The sequence below is a fragment of the Heterocephalus glaber genome, unplaced genomic scaffold (genome assembly GCF_053883595.1).
Source record: "Heterocephalus glaber isolate CG9 unplaced genomic scaffold, H.glaber_assembly_v1.0 deba00001564, whole genome shotgun sequence".
In the NCBI taxonomy this organism is placed as follows: domain Eukaryota; kingdom Metazoa; phylum Chordata; class Mammalia; order Rodentia; family Bathyergidae; genus Heterocephalus; species Heterocephalus glaber.
This window is the reverse complement of record NW_028258351.1, coordinates 11,833,322-11,855,614: the sequence shown is the minus strand read 5'-3', so window position 1 is coordinate 11,855,614 and position 22,293 is coordinate 11,833,322. Positions and strand designations below refer to the sequence as shown.

Here is a 22,293-nt window from a genome sequence, read left to right as displayed (position 1 = left end):
AAAAGGAACAACACTGACCATGTTGGCAAAAACTAGCACACTTAGAATGAAGAATCAAAGATCTTACGATTCTTTCCTATATAGGCCAAATTTTAATGAAATACACTCAGTAATGTTTTTTTTTCCCAAAGACAAGCGATAGTTTGGCACTTAATATATAATCACAATGACCAAGTCAGGTGTGCAGTATGCCCAGTACAGACTTTATTATAGTTCAGTTATAAATACACAATCTCTTGACACTGAAGATGTAGTTCTTGCAGATAAAGCCCAGAGGCAGGAAATGAATCGCCTTCCAAATGCTGCGTCTTATCTTTAAAGTAACCTCAAATTATTACCAAACTAATAAAGTAATTTTGTCTCAGAAAGTGATCTGATCTATCTTATTTTGAGCTTCTGATAAATCTAAAAATGAGATGGGGGAATTATTGCTTTTTGTCTGACTATACACACTGAAATATAACACATGAAAATAAAGGGAAAACTTTTAAAAATGATTTTTATGGTAAAGTTGGAACAGGCAATAATCACAGTCTGTCAATATATGAATATGTGCATGATTTCAGAAAAACAGGAAAACTGATTTTGTTATTTTACTTATAGCAAACTTTGAAGTAAAATGTTTACTATCTTTAACTGGAAAGCGTCAGTTAAACAGGATGAGTAAAAAGGGTGCAATAATACTATATGCCAAATTAAACAGTAATAATTTTAAATAATAATTATGGATATTACTGTATTATTTATGGAATTTCTTTAATGTAGTAGTCCCTGGCTAATGGCCAAAACCCAAATTGGAAATTAAGATTCTATTAAAGGTCACAAAAAGGCTAGGCTACCAAATATGACTGTCAAACACAAAGTGGAATGGAGACAGCACAGGAAACTTTCAGACAATTAATGATAGCAATTACTACAGAGAAGATATTATTGTACTAATATAGTAACATTCATTGCATTTTTACTATGTATCATACACTACAGATACTTAATATATACTATTTTAAATTTCTAAAATAAACTTTAAGTAGATATGGTAGATTTTTTTTAATGTGGGAACTGAGACTAAGGGAAATTAAACCATTTGTCCAGGATCTTAAAGCTAGGAAAGGAGTATGAAGCTCTGGTTCTAGTTGGCAAATTATCACATGCTACAGGTTCTTCTTCCTCCTAATATAATCTCTTGAAATGACAGATAAATCCATAACCATGCTAGAAAAAAAGGGGTATATTCAGTGAACTGGAAAACCCACAGAGGCTGAGTGCTAGAAAAGGTGTAATGGTTCCAAAGGTACATGTTCTTAAGTGAAGGCTATAAAGTGCAGGAGAAGACAAGGAAGCTAGACTGCCCTTATTTACAAACAGTCAATACAGGGCTGTGAATTAGAACAATGCCTCAGATGATTGGCATGAGGACACCCAGGAAGAAGTGGAACTTTGCTTAGACATGTGGCAGGATACCTTTGCCCAATGGCAAGCCTAAGCCTCCCCTATAATTAGGCAACAGGAAGAAATAAAAGCTGGCCTAGATCTCAAATACAAATATGAACAAAACAAAAATCTTCAATCTGTTGTTGATCATCAATAAAATGAGTCATACTTGGGGTGTGGTGGGGCACGCCTGTAGTCCCAGTACTAGGGATGCTGAGGCAGGAGGATTCCCATGAGTTTGAGGCCACCCTGGGCTACCTAGCGAGTTCAAGGCCCGGCTGAACTACATAACGAGACCTGTCTCCAAAAAATAAATGAATAAATAAAAAAATAATGAGCCATAAATCTTAGTCACTGGAAGAACTTACTCCTTGTATATAACACTCTAGATAAAAGTTAACAGAATTTGTATCCACAAAAAGTAATCCACTAGATCTTAAAAGTGATAAACTGAATTCAAATTGGTGAATGAAAGATGAAAGCAAAGAATCTTCCCAAAGTGTACTCAATAGAGAAAAATATGGAAAACAGAAAAGTTAAGAGAGACATGGAGAAATATTCAGATGTTCTAAAATGTATCTAATAGGAATTCCAAAAGGGTGGAATAAAATGGAGGGAAGAAACTCTCAAAGCAGTAAAAGAAGAAAATACCCCTCAATTAGAGGAAATGTCAAGTTCTCAAACTGAGTGTTCACCAGGTGTTGAGCCTAAATAAATGTTGGTGAAATTTCAGAAACCCAAGGAGAAAGAGAAAGATTCTAGCAACATTTAGTGAAGGTGACTGAAAGTGCAGATTATTTAAAAAGAAGAATCAGGCTGGGGATTTAGCTCAGTGGCATGGCGATTGCCTTGCAGGCACAAGGTCCTGAGTTCAATCCCCAGAACAAAAAAAAAAAAAAAAAAAAAAAATCAAGAGATCTCACATCTCTCCATTTAAGAACACCATTTATAAAAGGAAAAAAAAGTATTAAAGTGTTACAGAAAGAAAATTTTGAATCTGAAATTCTGTATGTAGCCAAACTATCTTTCAAATGTGAAGGCAAAATAAAGATATCTGCAGATGTATAAAGATTCAAAGATTACCTCCTACAATTTCTAAAAGGCTTGAGAATATACTATTCAGGTATAAGACAAAGAAGTAGGATGCAGAACACAACAGTTAGTGAATCAGTAAAATTGACTAAGCATCAGTCCTTTAATAAATAATATTCACGGGCCGGGGATTTAGCTCAGTGGTGCTGCTGCCTGCCTTGCAAGCACAAGGTCCTGAGTTCGATTTCTGGTACAATAATAATAATAATAATATTCACAACTAAAATCTTAGATGTATGCAATCAGAGGCTGAGAACCTGTCACTGGGCAAAGTTTTCTGCAGCCTAAGCAAAGTTCCTGGAAGGAAAGAGACTAGAGAAAGCAGAGGGAAATAAAAACATGCTGGCTTGTCCAAAGCAGGATTTGAATATTCTAAAGTCAAAATAATACAAATTTAATTATTGTGCTAAAGTTTTAGGAGTAACATTAAATATAATACAATGTAAGTAAAACTCCCAGGGAAGGGGGTAAAATAGAACACTATCACTACCTCAACAAAGACTTGATAACAGTACACAGAAAGAAAGGTAAAATAAGAAATTTAGATGTTTAATAACATAGTTTCAAAATATATAAAGACAAACTTTATTTTTTTAAAGAGAGAAAGGGCTGAAGGTGGACTATGGTATAGCATTTACCTAGTGTACATGAAGGCCCTGGGTTCAATCCCAGCTTTGGAAAGAAAACAAAGAAAAGAAAAGGGAGAGGAAAAAGGGGAAGAAAGAAAAAGAAAGGAAGAGAAGGAACTCAATCATAACTGTAATATAATATAAACTACTACATCACATTTAGGAAATATCAAGTAGACAACCAAGTAAGAACACGTAGAGATCTGAATAATATAAGTAAGGTTGTACAAAGGATATAATTCAAATTGCTTTTAGGGCCAGAGATGCAACCTAGTGTAATACAGCAGGAAGTAATAAAAAAAGTACGGTTAATCAAAAAGTGTAAGAAGTTACATCTAAAGATACATTTTTATAGTTTGGAAGACACTAATGACAAGTGACTTGCTATGAGCAATGAACAAATGAACGGACAAATATATACAAACTCATATATTCAAATAGTACTTTAAAGAAAACAGAAAAGATTAATTTCAAACACATATGAATAAGTCACAAACTCTGACCATGTATTACGACACTAAGGAAATGTCAAGAAATTACAAACAGAAGTCACATGGGCCACAAAAAGAATATAAACAGGACATTATCAAAATTAAAAAATTGTGCACCAAAAGGATTCTATCACTAGAGTGAAAAGACAACCCACAGAATGGGGGGAAAAAAGTGTAAATCTTGTATCAATAATGGATTGATACCCAGAATAAAGAACCCAACAATAAACATACAAAATACTGACTGAAAAATGAGCAAAGAACTCAGACATTTCTCCAAAGACATACAAATGGCCAATACACATGACAAGATGATCTACATGAATGGTTATTAGGGAAATATAAATTAAACCACAATGAGATGCTGTTTCATACCCTTCAGGAAAGCTATTATCAAAAAAGTAACAAGTCACCTCCCTTGCAAGCACAAGGTCCTGAGTATGATCCCGGGTAACAACAACAAAAAAAGTAACAAGTGGTACAGGAAGAGGAGAAAATGGAACCTTGTGGACTGCTGGTGGGAATGTAAAATGAGACAGCCACTGTGTTGGCTCCTCAAAACTTAAACATTCCCCAGTTAATCATAAAATTATGATATGATTGAGCAATCCACTTTGAGCATATATACTCAAAAGAACTGAAGGCAAGAAATCAAATGAAGACTTGTACACCTGTATTCATAGCAACATCATTCACAATAGCCAAAAGGTAGAAATGAATCAAATGTCCAGAGATGAATGGATAAAACAAATGTGACATATATATACAATGAAGGAAATTCTGACACATATTACAACATGGACTAACCCTGAGAACATTATGCTAAGTGAAATAAGCCACTGCAAAAGATAAATACTGTTGCTGGGATTTGGCTCAGTGGCATGGCGCCTGCCTTGCAGGTGCAAGGTCCCGAGTTCAATTCCCAGTATCAAAAAAAAAAAAAGATAAATACTGTATGATTCCCATTGTATAACTTACCTGGAGTAGTCAAATTCCTAGACAGAAAGTAGAATGATGGTTGTTAGGGTGTGGGTGGGGAAGAGGAAATGGTTAGTTATAGTTTAATGAGTACAGAATTTCAGCTTGGGAAGTTTTTTGTTGTTGTTTTATTTTGTGGTACTGGGCACTAAACCTAGGGCCTTGCAGGTGCTAGGCAAGCAATCTACCACTGAGCTACATCCCCAGCCCTCAGGAAAACTTATGAAAACAACAATGGTGATAGTTTAACAACAAGGTGGAGGGCCAGGGATGTAGCGCAGGGGTTCCACCACCTGCCTTCCAAGCGCAAGGACCCGAGTTCAATCCCTGGTAGACCCCCCCAAAAGTGATATATTTAATGCCCTGGAACTACACATTTTAAAATGGTTAAATGACAAATTATATGATATACATGTTTTATACTTAAACAGCAAGTAAAATGTAGCTGCACTTATAAAAAGAATACACCCAAACCAAATGGGGTTTATCCTAGTAGTTTCACTTTAGGAAAATCAATGTAATTCAAAATAATAACAAATGCTGAAGAGATGACAAAATTTCAATCCTTAATAAAAATTTTTAGCTACTAAGAGTTATTAGTCAATTTTCACTAATTTATCCTATGTTAATAAACACCACCAAAATTTTATGGCTTACAACACAGGTTTATTTATTGCTCATGATGCATGTCTACTTTGGGTAGCTACAGCTTCAAATTGTCTTCATTCTTGGACTGCAGCTGAAGGCATAATCCTTTTTTTGCAATATGCTAGTCAAAACAAGGAAAAAGCAACACTTAATTGGGTCAATCACTCAAAAGTTCTGCTCAGATATAGTACATTATCACTTTCACTCACATTCCACTGGTTATAAAGCAAGTCTCATGGCTAAATCTAGTATCAATAAGTATACTCTCCCAAAAAGAGGGGTCCTTGACTGAAGCATTCTATAGTGATAGGCTCTGTAGAGATCACTCAATAATTGTAAACAAGATTTGAGAATGATAAATCTGTAAGAGCGAAGCATACCTAATTTGTAAGAGTATTTACTATGAATATGGAATGAATAGCATACTCAGTGGTGAAAGATTAGAAATATTTTCATAAGGTTAGACATAAGACAAGGATGTCAGCTATCAGCACTATATTTCAACAAATATTCTAGAATAATTCTAGCCAATGCAACTAGACGAGAGAAAGAAAGCAATATTAAAATTATCTGAAGATGATTATCTATAAAATAGAGGGGAAGCAACTATTAAAATGAGTCATTTTAGGAGCAGGGATGTAGCTCAGCAGCACAGCACTTGCCTGGCAAGCGCAAGGCCCTGAGTTTGATTCCCGGTACCTGCTCCCCAAAGTCATTTTAATGGAGAAAACACTGATAGCTGGTAGTTCTCAATTCTGGACTGGATTATGGTAGTAGTTTTCCAGTTGCTGGGACACAATACTCAATACCCACAGCTTAAAGGAGAAGTTTAATTTAGCTCATGACTTCAGGGGATTCAGTACACAGCTGGCAGGATCCAAGGCAGGAACATCATGCCAGAGCAAAGCTGTTTAGTTCATGGCAGCCAGGAGGCAGAGTAGGGGAAGAGCACCAGCATGGAAAAGGCAAGGGACCAGATATAGTACCCAGGTCTTATCTCCATGATGTACCCATACACACCCAGAAGTGTGTTCTACCAATCCCCTGGACAGCTCTCTAGCCAATCAAGTTGACATGATCAAGATTATAAAGAACTATTTGTTAATGTTCCTTATCTACACTGAAACAAATGAACTAATATAAATCACATAATTTTAAAAATTATACATATAAACTGGGTGTGGTGGTGTATATCTGTAATCCCAGCACCCTGGGAGGCTGAGGCAAGTTCAAGCCCAACATGGGCAATCTGGTGAGATCCAAAGACTGGAGATGTAGCTTAGAGAAAAAGCCCTGAGTTCAATCCTCAGTACAAAAAGAGAGTAAAAGGAAAGCAACTTATACAAGGATAATATATACTGCATTTCAGCCATAAATACACATTCACATTAGTATTAAGTGGTCAAATGCTTCCACCTTTATGCAGAAGCACTGTAATTATCAGTAATGCTATAAATACAAATGCTGACTGAAGAACTGCTGACTAAAAAAATCACAAGTGACACTGGTGACAGTGATCCAGTTTTTTAAAATGGTGAACAAGTCTTTGTAAAATTCTCAACAAAACAAAATATAATCTATCATCAAATTAGGAGGAAATTTAGCATACATTTTGCCATGAAAAAATACCTTTAAAAAAGTATTTTAAATTTTATTAAATTATTTAATACAACATACAAAAATCTGTGTGTTTATAGGTTGATAAATTAGAAGCAATTTGCTGGGCACAGTGGCACATGCCTCTGATTCCAGCATTTGGGAGGCTGGAGCAGGACAACCACTATCAGTTCAAGGCCAGCCTGGGCTACATAGTGAATTCAAGACTAGCCGCAACTATACAGAGACCCTGTCTTAAAAAAAAAAAAATTAGAGGTCCGGGGATTTAGCTCAGTGGTTTCATTGCCTGCTGCGCAAGCGCAAGGACCTGAGTTTGATCCCCGGTATCAAAAAAAAAAAAAAAATTAGAAGCAACTTTTCATTTTTATTCATGTTCAGAAATTTCACCTCTAAGGATGAGGATCAGGAGATGCAGAATACTGTATCTACCATCTCTGGCTCACATCAAAACTCGTTTCTAAAATCTATTCTCTGAAACTCTAAAGTCAATGAACAAACTGCCTCTCAGAAGGACTGTATTATGCTTAGCAGAGATGGTGGAATCAGACAGATCTTCTGGGTTCAAAACTCTTACCTGAATATTCTGTGTATTAAATGTGCCAAATTAAACTTAATTTCTTGACCCTTTAATTCCCTTAGCTATAAAATCTTTCCTTTAGGGCCGGGGATTTAGCTCAGTGGTTTCGCCACCTGCAGCACAAGCACAAGGACCTGAGCTCAATCCCCGGTACCGAAAAAAAAAAAAAAAAAAATCTTTCCTTTAACCTTAAGTGTCTTAAACGTGCACATTGCTATTCTAAGACAATAACAAAATGGTATATTTCACCAATTCTAGCAGTATGTATTCAAACTATCATTTCATTTCCACTCCTTTTCCCTGTCAAACTTCAAAAACATGACAAATCAAATTAAAGTTACTGATCAAATAGGACAATGAGAGACAAGATTATAGAGCTAACCCAAACATCCTGAGGACTAAAATAACACCAAGAGTTAATAAATTAGAAACAGAAAACATAACTGAAATACTGACAAAGGTTTAAGATAATCAAGGGTAATGTAGAGAAAAAAATATATTGAGTAATTTCCAAAAATATGCTTCCTTCTCTCATTTTATGCTACTCTATCTGGATTTTTATGGTACTTGTTATCTCACAAATAAACATTTATTTATGTTAACTGTTCATCACCACTCCTTCCTCCACTAGAATATAGGCTCCACAAAGGCAGTGGCTTAAGTGGTGTTTCACTGGTAAAGAGAAGGGGGGATCAATAAATATTTGTTGAATGAATGAATAAATGCATGATGATATGGAAGACAAAGATGATTATCCAAGAAGATAACCTAGTATACAGATCATAAAATATTCTTATAAGAAGTACAGTTACTTAAAAGTATTCTTATGAGTATAGTAAGAGTATTATTTCTATAAAACGAGGGAAAGCAAAGTATTTAGATAAAAAACAACAATGTACTCCAGCAAAAAAATTTTAAACTATTTGTATGAAAAATAAATAAATAGTTCCAAACTTAAAGAACATAAAGAAAATATATCTTCCTGTTATCTTAGTAACTAAAAGAAACTGTTCTTCTTCCTCATAAAAACAATACTAGAATAAATAATCTCCATAAAGGTTTTGAAATAAATTGTTTTAGAAATAGTACATTCATCCAAGTAGATATTAAATGATAAAAACAATAGGCAAGAATTCTTTAACAATCAAGAACTTAGCAAAAGACTTCTAGACTTAATGGACAGATTCAGTAGAGTAGCTGGATACAAACAAGGTCAACACTCAAAAAACAACAGCCTTCTTATACACAAATAACAGATTCACTGAGAGAAATTATGGAAACAATTCCTTTTACAATAGCATCCAAAAAAATGAACTATCTAGGAATCAAGCAAAGGAAGCAAAAGACCTCTACACTGAAAACTACAGCATTCTGAAAAAAGAAATCAAAGAGGATATAAGAAAATGGAAAGACATCCCTTGCTCCTGGGTAGGAAGAACCAACATAGTGAAAATTGTCATACATACAAAACTACTAAATAGATTCAATGCAATGCCGATTGAAATTCCAACAATATATTTCACAGAACTAGAGAAAACAATCCAAAAATTCATTTGGAATCAGAACAGACCTAGAATAGCAAAAGCAATTCTAGGCAACAAGAGACATGGCTGGGGGTATCACAATCCCCAACTTGAAACTATACTACAAAGCTACTGTGATAAAAATAGCATGGTACTGGCAAAGAAACAGAACTGAGGATCAGTGGAATAGATTAGAAGATGCAGAAACAACTCTAGACATATTCAGCCACCTCATCTTTGACAAAGGAGCCAACCATCCTCATTGGAGGAAAGATAGCCTATTTAATAAATGGTGTTGGAAAAACTGGATTTCAACCTGACAAAGATTAAAACTAGACCCATACCTATTACCATGTACTAAACTAAGATCAAAGTGGATTAAAGATCTAAATATTAAAACAGAAACACTAAAGTTGCTGGAAGATAAGTTAGGTAGAACTCTTGAAGACATTGGCATAGGAAAAGACTTTATGAACAAAACCTCATTGGCATGGAAACTTGCACAAAGAATCAACAACTGGGATCTCATCTTATTAAAAAGCTTCTGCACTGCAAAAGAAACCACCATAGAGCTAAGAGACAACCTAGAATGTGGGAAAAAATTGTTAGCAGCTGTACCTCAGACAAAGGACTACTATCTAGAATATATAAAGAACTGAAAAAAATCAGACCCCCCAAATTCAAAGACCCAATTCAAAAATGGGCATCTGAAATGAACAGACATTTCTCAGACAAAGAAGTAAAAGCAGCAAATAAATACATGAAAAAATGTTCAACATCACTGGTCATTCGAGAGATGCAGATGAAAACAACACTGAGATTCCCCCTCACCCCAGAAAGAATGGCGGCTATCAAGAAATCAACAAATAACAAATGCTGGCGGGGGTGCGGGGAGAAAAGAACCCTTCTCCATTGTTGGTGGGAGTGCAGACTGGTGCAACCACTGCGGAAATCAGTATGGGGATACCTCAAAGAACTAGGGGTAGAGGTCCCATTTGACCCAGCTCTTCCCCTGCTGGGTATCTTCCCCAAAGAATTAAAAGAATCATACCACAGCGATATATGTGTACCCATGTTTATAGCAGCACAGTTTGTAATAGTTAAAACTTGGAAACAGCCCAAATGCCCATCAACTGGAAACTGGATAAAGAAGATGTGGGTTTTTTTTTAATAAAATGAAGTACTACTCAGCCATAATGAATGATAAAATAGATCTTTATAGCTAAATGGATGCATATTGGGGCCATATGCTTAAGTGAAATAAATAGGACACATATGTGTAAATACCGAATAGTTTCTGTAGTGTGAGAAACTGAAAGTGTAAATAAGGATTAAAATGATTAAAATGAATAACTGATAATTTGAAATAGGAAGAAAAGGCCCAAAGGGATAGAGGAAGTGGGAGGGGAAGAGGAAAGGAAAGAAGGGAAAGGAAAAATTATGAGAAAAGAAAAAAATGAAAATAAAGTCTATGTAAATAGGGAAGGGTGGAAGGGGTGAAGGGCACACAGGTAATGGGGAAAATATAAGAACCAAGATACATCATGTACAGGTACAAGCACCCAATGATAAATGTAAATGTATTGTATACCTAAAATCTACCAATAAAAGAATTTAAGAAAAAAAAAAAAAAAGAACTTAGGAAGTAATGCCCCCTATAAGGCAGGCAGTGGAACCACTGAGCTAAATCCCTGGCCACAATGCCCCTTATAAGAACATGTTAAAAAACTATGAAATTAAGACAAAGTCCTCAGAAATAGAAAGCAATGTAAAAGGCAACTACTGTAGTGAGGTGCAGTCAATCAAATTAAACTTAAAAATCCACTATTACAGGAATGGAAGGACAGTTTAATTTCAGAAAAATTAATGTAGATTTATCATATTAATAGATGCTAAAATCATTAAAACTTAATACTTAATCCCCCCCCCCTTTTTGGTACCGGGGATCAAACTCGGGACACCTTTTGGTTGCAAGACAGGCGGCAGAACCACTGAACTAAATCCTCAGCCCTTAAAACTTAATACTTAAGATTTTAAAAATTCTTAGTAAACTAAAAATTGCAGCAAAAACACAGCAAACATCACATTTAATTGTGAAATTTTATAATTCCCATTAAAAGGAATGTACATGAATGTTTCTACCAGTGTTTCTATTTACACTACAGATATACACATAAGTATACACAGAAAGAAAGAGATATGACAAGACAGTTGTAGAGATAAAAATATATTACTTAGGGCTGGGGATTTAGCTCAGTGGCGCCCTTGCTTGCCTCACAAGCACAAGGTCCTAAGTTCCATCCCCGGTAACCCCCCCAAATATATATATATATACACACATACATATATACACACACACTACTTGTAGGTAAGATGTTTGTCTACAAGAAATTTTAAAAAACCCCTGTAACCTAACTACATAGATGCTAGAATATCAACACAAAAATGAGAGCAGTCATAACAAAAAGTTGGGAAAATTTCCTTATGCAATAGCAATGACTATAAAGTATCTATAAATTAAAATACATGTGGGATCTTTATGGAAGAAATTAAAAAATTATACTAAAGAGTAAAACATCTGAATAAAGAAATATGCCACATTAAAAGTGGAAAAGACAATTAATTACTAAAAGCAAAACAATCACTCAGAGTTTACTGGCTTTTATCCTCTATAACAATTTGTTTTGTTTTTGTTTTGAGACAAGTTCTCACTATGTTGCCCAGGCTGGCTTCAAAACTCCTGGGTTCAGGCCGAGGATTTAGTTCAGTGGTGCCAAGCCTGCCTTGCAAGTGCAAGGTCCTGAGTTCGATCCCCAGTATCAAAAAAAAAAATCAAAACAAAAAACAACTCAAAAAACAAAACACCTCCTGGGTTCAAGTGATCCTCTTGCCTCAACTCAGCCTCCCTTTATACCTGGCACTATAGGTGAGTACCACTATACCCAGCAATCTCTAACAATTTTGCATATATTTTTTCACTAAGTGTTATTTCATGATGAACTTAACACACTTTACTCAGGTATACTTTCACTGCTAAAAGTTGGACCAGTTTTAAGTTTTTACTATTGTAAACAACTCTGAGATAAATACTTCTGAAGAATGTACAAATCTTTCATATAGATTTCTGATTTCTCCAAAATAAGGATTTTAGGAAGGAAGATACTGGCATGGTCTCCTTGTCCGGATACTGAGTTAAAAAAACATTTAACTGGGGCGGGGATTTAGCTCAGTAGTTCCGACGACTGCCTCGCAAGTGCAAGGACCCGAGTTTGATCTCCGGTACCAAAAAAAAAAAAAAAGAAAGAAAAGTGGCAGCTCACTGTTGACGTAGTTTACATTTCTTAAATATAATAAGATTTAGTATTTTTGTTTTGTTTTTTTTTTTTTTGGTACTGGGGATCGAACTTGGGTCCTTGCGCTTGCGCAGCAGGCATCGAAACCACTGAGCTAAATCCCCTGCCCAGATTTAGTATTTTTAATGGTCATTAGATATTTCTATTTCTTCTATGTCTATAATTTGTTCTGGCAGAGTTTTTAATGTTTCTTATATTCAGCACTGTACACCTTATGAAAATGAATGCTGAACTATAAAAGGACTATACAGCTTCTGAATTTATATGTAAAATTCTACTCATACACACTATACAAATACAAACCCATACACACATAAAATTAAGTGCATATATTTTTCCTATGTAGTTTAACTTAATTCTTTCTTTTAAAAACGTGAAAGAACTTTGTCTCTTTATACAAAAGCAATAATTTCCAGATTTATACGTACCGTATCTTTCCAAGGGATATGAATTATGTTGCAAAACTAGATCTCACAAGTATATAATTGCCTAAAATAAGCATTTGATTGGCAAGATTAAAAGGAAAAGGGCTCAGTGGTGCCACACCTGCCTTGCAAGCACAAGGTCCTGAGTTTGATCCCCAGTACCAGAAAAAAAAAAAAAAAGATTACAAGGAAAACTCTGTTATGCTCGGCAAAATAAGAAAACTTTTATCACAAACACCTACAAATTCCATGTTTATTTTTTTGTGGTACCAGGGATTGAAGTTAAGACCTTAGATTTGCCAGGTAGGCGCAGCACCACTGAGCTACATCCCTGGCCCTGTCCATGTTTAGTCTGTCATCCAATATCTACCTTTATTTGCCACTAATCACCTTGTGAAAGTTGTGAAATATCTGACCAGGAATCAGTATATAGGTTGTTGGTCAAATCTAGCCTACCTGTTCTCTACTGACTGCTTTCACATTGAGGAAAGCTTTTTGGTTGGCTTTATTACAGAGCCTTTATTACATGTTGAGTGTGTCACATGAGTGGGCCCAGACTATTTTGGATTTCACATTTTGGAATATTTCCATATACATGAGATTATCTCAGGGATGGAACAAAATTCATTTATATTTCATATATACCAAGTACACATGACAGTAATATTATATAGTATTTTTAGTGCATATTTAATTTGCAATCTTTCACATGAATTCTTCAAGTGTAGAATTTTCTCTTTCTTTTTTTTTTGTACTGGGAATTGAACTCAGAACCTTGCGCTTGTGATGCAGGCGGCAGAACCACTGAGCTAAATCCCTGGCCTGGAATTTTCTACTTGTAACATTAATATGGACACTGAAAGCTTCAGATTTTAGAGCTCTTTGAAGTTTGGATTTGGGGGTTAGGAAGCCTCAACCAGGATCTGGACCTATCATACACATTTTAAACCCCTTACGTGTTTATATTGCAGACATGATTCCTGGAAACCAGCTTAGATGTTCAGATCCTAACTCATGGAGTTCATACTAATACAGTGAGTGACAAGACACATATGTAAACAACTTTTAATATAAGGTTTAAAAAGTGTGGGGCCGGGGATTTAGCTCAGTGGTTCCGGCGCCTGCCTTGCAAGCGCAAGGTTCTGAGTTTCATCCCCGTACCAACAAAAAACAAAAAACAAAAACAAAAAGTAAGTGTGTCAGAAAGAGACAACTTCCACTGGAGAAAATCAATGGAGGATATCTTATAGGAAGTAGCTTTTATACTGTTTTACAAATGGCGATAATTTGTATATACAGAGATGCAGAGAAGACTTCCAGTGAAAAGAATGGCAGAACTATGAAAACTACCACCATGACAATGAACACTGAATAGAGGAGCAGTTGTGAGAAAATGCTAATAAGCATTTTAAGATCAAAGCATTAAATACAATTAGGCTTAGGAACTGGGGAATAACAACCATTAGAATAGTGCTTTAGAAAGATCAACCTGACTTTGTCATTTAAAATAAATTTCAGGGGAGACAATAAGGAAACTATTATGAATCTATTAAACCAAGAAGCCAGGTATATGACTGTAATCCCAGCACTTTGAAGGCTGAGACAAGAGGAATGCCACAAGTTCAAGACTAGCGTGGGCTACACAGTGAGACCCTGTCTCAAAAACCCAAATAAAATAAACCAAGAAAAATACTCATAATACAGGTAGTGACCACCAGACTTGAAAAATTAGAACAAACACAGTGACAACAAAACCACTCAAACACTTATGATCTGACAAGCATCAGAATCTGCATTCTTATTCATATGGAGCATAAATTTTTACTTCCTTTGAGATTTCTTCCATCTTTGAACAATACATAATTTTCTAATTAGGTTTTTTTTTGGGTACTGGGGATCAAACTCAGGACTGTGTGCTTTCGAGGCAGGCGCCGGAACCACTGAGCTAAATCCCCGGCCCTCTAATTAGTTTTAACAATTTTGAAAAGAACTACTTAAATAATTAAAAGTATTGGACTACCACTTTCCCATTTCAAAACCCTGAATACAAGGATATAATAAAATAGAATTTATGTGCTAGAGCCCCCTCTGGTGGATCACTGGAGATAAAGCACAATTTTATCAAATTTGGGATCTTAATTGCTTCTGGTAAATTGCCAAAAAATAACAGCTTTGCTTCATGGTAGTGCCTCTCAAGGTATATCAAATGCTCTCCTCAGAAGAAACACAGAGTATCTTTATATTTTTCAAAGCACCAGTAACTTCTATAGTTGTTTAAACTGTTGCTTAGTTATGAAAAAAGTTTAACATACATTCAAACTTCACAGTAGTAAATAATATACTTCACTAAGAAATTTACTTCTCTGTACAAGATTGATTTGTATGTGTAGTATTTTGAGATAGAGTCTCACTCAGTAGTTCAGGCTGGCCTTGAACTACAGAGCCCCCATTATCCAATCACCTTCCAAAAGCCCCACCTCTGAGTGCATGAGAATTTGGGAGGACATTTTAGATCTAACACTTGTCCTCAAAGTGAGGTACACTGTGGTAACTTAACGTTGCTTTGTATTACACAGTATGCCAGGATGAGTTAATATGAAACAAGATAAGCGTGTCTTATCTTTCTGTCATATTTATAGTAAGTAATTTTAATTATTTCTATAAAACAAACCACACAGTGCCAGACAATTTAATGGGAAATCATCTTTTCATAAATGGTGATGGGAAAAGTAGACACCCACATGCAAAAGAACGAAACTGAAACCGTACCTCATAACATAAAAAATGAACCGAAAATGGATCAAAGACCTAAATTTAAAAGCCAGCAACTATGAAACTCTTAGAAGAAAACATAGGTGTTAATGGTTATGGTTTTCAATTAGGCAAAAGTTTCTTTAGGAATGACTCCAAAGCATTAACAAAGGAAAATAAATAAAATGGACTTCCTCAAAATTGAAACATCCTTCAAAGCACATCATGAAGAAAGTATAAAGACAACCCACAGATGAGAGAATATATTTACAAGTCATGTATCTAATAGAGTACTTGTATCTAGAATATATGAAGAATTCTTACAATTCATAATAAAATGACATTAAAAACAGGTAAATGACACAGATATTTTCCCAAAGATATAAAAATGGTCAACATCACTGGACATCAAAGAAATGTAAATCAAAAACCACAATGAGATTATCAGTTTATATCCACTAGAAGGTTATAATTAAAAAGGTAAGAAATGTTGAAGAGGATATGGAAATGCTGGAACCCTCATGTACTGCTGAAGGGGAAGCAAAAACACTCTGGCAATTCCTCGAAAGGTAAAACATAATTATACAAACCAGCAATTCTACTTTCAATACATATCCAACAAAAACAAAAACACAGAAATATACGTTGACACAAAAACCTAGATAGATATTCCTCGTTTAACGACTGAGTTACAGTCCTGTGACTAGGTCATTAACTGAATTGGCCACAAAATGAGTTGTATATAATATGCACATTACAATATTCAGAACAAAGAAACTATCAAAGAAAACTCCAACTGGATGACTTTGCTTTTATCTGCATGCAGTAATGTAATGTATTACAGAACATAAAACTATAGTACTGTACTATACAGTACAATCAGCAAAAATTACAGTACCGTATAAACAAGGTGTACTATAAGCCATTGAGGCTCTACAAACAAGATACACAGAACTGTACCAAAAAAAGATAGGTTGTAAGTCTGAGTGGCAGGTTGTAAGTCTGAACAGATCTGCATACACTTGTTCAAAGAGGCATTATTACAGACAGATACTGGAAACACCTCAAAAGCCCACATATTTGAGGCCCTAGCTTCTATTCCCAGGCAGAAAGAAAAAGGAAGGGAAAGGTGGAGAGGGAGAATAAAAAGGTGATACATTAGGGGGCTGGCATTTAGCTCAGTGGTTCTGCTGCCTGCCTCGCAAGCGCAAGGTCTCAAGTTTGATCCCTGGTACCAACAACAAAAAAAAGAGGTGATACATGTTATAACTATGAAAACATTATGGTAAGTGAAAGCAGACACAAAAGACCACCCATTGCATAATTTCATTTATATGAAATGTCCTGAACAGAAAAAGATTAGTGGCTGCCAAGGTTTGAGGGTAGGGAAAATGAAGAGGGACTATAGTGGATACAGGTATTTTTCTTGGTGATGAAAATGTTCTAAAATTAGATGGTGATTAATTGTACATTATATCATTTTTAAAAGGTGAAGTGTTTGGTATATGGATTATATCTCAATAACATATTTTAAAAGGGGGAAATGACCAAAAAACAACTTGCATGCAAATAAAAACTAAAATATATCCCCAAAGAATTAAAAGAATCATACCACAGCGGTATGTGCACCCATGTTTATAGCGGCACAGTTTTTAATAGCTAAAGCTTGGAAACAGCCCAAGTGCCCATCACCTGGAAACTGGATAAAGATGTGGGTTTTTTTATAAAATGTACTACTCAGCCATAGAGAATGAGAAACTAGAGACATTTATAGCTAAATGGATGCATACTGAGGCCATACTCTTATGTGAAATAAATAGGACACATGTGTAAATACCGAATAGTTTCTCTAGTGTGAGAAACTGAAAGTGTAAATAAGGATTAAAATGAATAACTGACAATTTGAAATAGGAAAAGGTCCAAAGGTGTAGGGGTTGTAGGAGGGGAAGGGGAAAGAAGAGAAAGGAAAAATTATGAGAAAAGAAAAAAAATGGAAACAAAATCTATGTAAATAGGGAAGGGTGGAGGGGGTGAAGGGCACACAGGTAATGGGGAAAAAAATAAGAACCAAGATATATCATGTACAGATACAAGCACCCAATGATAAATGTAAACGTATTGTATACCTAAAATGTACCAATAAAAGAATTTAAAAAACTAAAATATAAAATAAAAGATCCTCAAACTGGAGGTATGGCATAGTGCATGTGAGGCCTTGGGTTAAATCCTCAGTACCGCAGTGGGGAGCAAAGAACCTGCACATATTTTTAAAAATCCAATAAATAAATCTTAAAAAGTATATATGATATACCAACTCTCTTCCCATTCTTCTTGTGCTAATGTTCTTAGAGATCTATAATAGAAATCCTTAATCAACTCATCTTTCCTTTCTTATGTATCTATTCACTTTGGCTGTAAGATCCTATTTATATCTCTGGTATTTCTCCTATTTATCCCCTTTGATTTTCACTAACCTCACTGAATTTAAGGTCCCCATCTTTCACCTAAACTACTGTAGAAACTTTCTAACAGGCACACTGACCCTCATCTCATTTCTCCTCTTCCATGCTTCACAATTCAAGTTATCTTCTCATAATAAAAATATAATCATACCACTGAACTAAAAAAACTATTAACAAAGAAAAAGTTTAAATTTGCTACGAAAAACTCAACATATTCCATAATCTAGCCCAATCCTGTTAAAACCTCATTTGCAACAAATTTTTCCTTCAACACATTCCTCTCTAGCTACATTACTGCACAAAAATGCCTTACATTTTTATGCCACTCTGTATTTCTTGCTGTCTTCTCCCAACTGAAATCATCTCCACATTTATCTTTTTTACTCATTAAAATCTAAGCTAGCCTTGAAGGCTGTTTAAATGCCCTGGTTTTCCTTTAGCAAAGTTAATCATTTCATCCTTTACATCTCATTAACATTGTGTAATTCTATTATTAAGAGAGAATGGTAAGAGTATGTAGATTGGGGCCTAATAGGCCTAAGTTCAAATCCTAGTATCAGCGCTTATACTAATTGCATGTCTTTGACAAATTACTTCACCTGAGTTTCTCTTTCCTCATCTGTAAAATGAGAATAATACCTATATCATAGAGATCAAATGAAGTACAATGTGCATTCAGGAATCCTCAATGTTAGCTTTCTTTTTGGTACCCAGGATCAAACTGGGGACCTTGTGCGCTTGCAAGGCAGGCGCTGGAACCACTGAGCTAAATCCCCAGCCCAATGTTAGTTTTCTTCCCAAATTTCATTCTACTCTGTATTAATGTTTACTTGTCTGTCTTTCTCACTAAACTATAAACTGGCCAGAAGCAACACTACACAAACACTCCTTAGCTTACAGTGGGGTTACATCCTAATAAACCCATCAAAGTTGTTCGATCGCTCGTACCAATATATATGTATGTATATGGGCCAGGGATTTAGCTCAGTGGCTCCACACCTGCCTGGCAAGTACAAGGTCCTGAGTTCGATTTCCGGTACTGGGAGAAAAATTTAACATGCAAGATATTACTGTACAACTAGCTTGGGGAAAACACCAAAATTCAAAATGTTTCTACTGAATGGTTATTACTTTTGCATTCTCATAAAGTCAAAAAATCATACACCAAACCATTTTAAATTGTCAACTGTGAGTATATGGACCCCAAAAATTACTATAAGGATGCCACACAGACTGAAGCACATAGGCTACAGCTACAAAACTAATCAACTCTTAACCTTACAGTGAGTATTAAATACTCATTGATGGAGCAGTTTAAAAATTCAACAGCTGTAATTAGTAACTTTCTCAATATTTTATTTGAAAATAATTCTAGTTGTCTACATAGGGAAATTTAACTAGTAACCTTGATTCATTTCATATAATCATTTATTAAATTTTATGAGGAAATACAAACAAAAAATGGGAGAAAAACATAAGTCACTGTTAAGATAAGCAAAATTTTTCAGTACTTCTACAACTGCATGGATGAATCTCACCGAAGTAGTACACTGTATGATGCAGGACACACTGTATGATACACTTTATGATTTCTTTTACATGAAATTCTGGAACAGACAAAACTAGTGATAGAACTCACATGAGTAGTTATCTGGGGCAAAACGTGGGGAGGCAGACTGCAGATGTGCACAGCACAACTTTTAGAATAGAAAGAAAAGTTCTACATCTTGATTTGGGATTAAACATTTGCCAAAAATCATCAACCTGTACACTTAAATGCAAATTTTATTATAGGTAAACTTAACCTCAAATTTAAAAAAGTAGGACAAAAGATCTCTAATTTTTTTCCAAAGAACCAAAGAAATAGGAACTATCTACTTTAAAGTATATAGTTAGTAAAAAACCAAAGAGAAGTTCTTTTTCTGCCAGAGTAAAGAAGTATCAGAGATTAACTGATATAAAGGCTTTTGTTTTAAGGGAAAAAAAAAACCAACCCAAGTATTAAGCAGACATCTGGGGTTGTTTCTGCTGTAAAGTGGGTTTCACAGGAAAAAACTGTTTCAGTTGCTAAAACAGAAATGTTCATATTAGATGTTATTATCATAGTATTACCCACAGTTAACTTTATTCACTACCATAATTAAAACTGAGCAAAAAAACAAAACACAAAAAAGCCCTGAGCAGACATTTAACACGCACTGAAGAAATAACCACAAAAGTATGTCCATGAAAAATTGTTACTTATAAAGTATGGTTAACAAATTAGAAAGTACATTGTTAATAAAAATTTCTAGGAAATTGGTAACATTTTAATAGCTAATTCCTAGGACTCTACCAACAGGTTAGTTACATCAATTTTGCTTGTCTGAAGAGACTTTGTGTAATTGTCTGAAAGTAATGAAGTTCATAGCTTCTGAAAAGAAAAACTTCTCAGTCTATAAAGAAAAAAACTGGTGGAGCTTCTTTCTTTAAACATTCCTTTTGATAATTCTGTAAATTATATTTCAAAAATAATATGCTGAGAAATAACTAAGGTAGAGACATCAAACTCACAAGTTTAATTTAAAAATTTTTATATTTTTAACAAGAGTAAAACATAGGTTCCCTTACCTCATCATCATCAGAATCATTCCCAAACACTGATGGTTTCTGCAAAACAGGGTGTAACTGCTGTGTTTTCTTTGGCAAAATAAGGCCATACCTGCATATTTTTTTTGAAATAGAAATTACTCCATTATATTTAAATGTAAAAAAATACATCCACTACCTCTTGTAAATGAGGCTACCATATCAAAACATGTCATACAGCCTATGAACATAACACTTTGATTTTCAATGGTCTCAAAATTCTCATATGCTGCAAGTTTTTATAATTATTACTCATTACTGTATTTATGGACACTGGCCAAACTCAAACACCATTTTTATCATGGAAGAGAAGTAAATGAAGAGTTCAAGAAATGTCTTGTATGATAAAGTGACACCAACGTTTCAAAAAACAATTTATGAAAAGCTTAGTTCATGTCTGCTAAAAATAAAAATGCTCTAAATTATCCTTGTGGTCTAAGAATTATCAAAACGGCTAGTTCCTTTTCCCGTACTGTGTACTTACACAATTTTAAAGAAATTACTGGATATTGTAACCCACAATTTTTAAAAAATTAATTTAACTGAGAAACTCAGCTGTCCATGAGAAAAGTTCCCATCACACTTTATTACGCTCTCTTGCTTTGTCTTGGTGCATTTGAGAGAACCATCCCATCAGCCTCAACTCATTTGGCCTTTCAGATGTGGAGACCATGGGAAGCCGCATCAAAAGTAAGGATTACATCAAAGGTAAATTTCCAAGTACGTACAATATTTGTCTCTTTTGCGGCATCGTATACCCCAATTCCCTAATACGCCTACCCTTTTCTGTGGCTTCTCAGCATAACATTCCTAAAATGAGAAGGGAGGGCGGGAATCAGGAGTTGAGCTTCTGCCAAGGAGAACGAGGCCCTCTAAGGAAACCAGGAATTGTCTCTTCTTAGTGCCCCTGAGACCATCCAACCGGGGAGAAACTCAAGCGCGGGGTAGGAAGCAAGACTGAGGGGCCTCAGACCGAGCTTTTGGAAAATAGAAAAGTCTCGCTCTCTGCCCCTCAGCCTAACTTCCTTTATTTCCTCACAAGTTTCTCCCTCAAACTTCGGACTTCCATCCTGGAAAATATATGGGGGAGGGGAAATCTATGTTGCTCAGGATTTCTCCTTTTTCCCGTGTCTATCCCTGCCAACACAGCCTCTTCACTTCCGGCGCACTTTAACTCCTCTGCCAAAGACACAGCCGCCGTAGCTTCTCATTCCCAGCCTGACCCTAACTCCCAAATCACTCACTGCCTGCCCGGAATCGCCATCTTGCTCCTGTCTCCGCTGAACGTATTCGACGCCGACGTGACGCAGACGCAGACACCGTCACGTAAATTCTCGCGCGGCTTTGGCCATCGGGAACCCGCTTAGCAATTTTACCTGAGTTGCTTTCACGTTCCTGGGTAGTATGTCTTAGGGCGTCTGCTTTGTTTTGAAGCCGACCAGCTGCCTAGAAATCAGTGGGAAGAAAGGAATGAAAAGGAGTCTAGTCCAGGGATTCTCAAAGTGTAGTCCTAGGTCTAGCAGCATCACGGGAGATACTGTTAGAATTGCAAATTCTCGGGCTCCACCCCAAACCTGCTGAGTCAGAAATTCTGGGGTGAGACAGAGCAATCTGAATGTCAATGAGTTCAGGTAATTCTAATACTCTAAGTTTGTAAACCACTACCGTAAGCTATCAATACCCCACTT

General features: G+C 35.5%; 1 protein-coding gene across 4 annotated transcripts in view; it reads right to left on the bottom strand.

Annotated features, from left to right (window-relative positions):
- The window catches only part of Nsrp1 (nuclear speckle splicing regulatory protein 1), a 54,573-nt gene extending 32,634 nt beyond the window's left edge, over positions 1-21,939 (bottom strand). For 2 of the 4 annotated variants that reach the window (XM_004857079.3, XM_087191580.1), the window contains exons 1-2: positions 21,850-21,939; positions 20,588-20,678 (exon numbers count right to left, since the gene is read on the bottom strand). In XM_004857079.3, coding sequence (XP_004857136.2) covers positions 20,588-20,678; positions 21,850-21,869 — 111 coding nt within the window. In that variant the 5' untranslated portion in view covers positions 21,870-21,939. Of the gene's footprint in view, positions 1-20,587; positions 20,679-21,385 lie in introns of all 4 variants that reach the window. The other 2 variants (XM_004857078.4, XM_087191579.1) reach the window with 1 other exon arrangement.
- Positions 21,940-22,293: the final 354 nt, after the last annotated feature.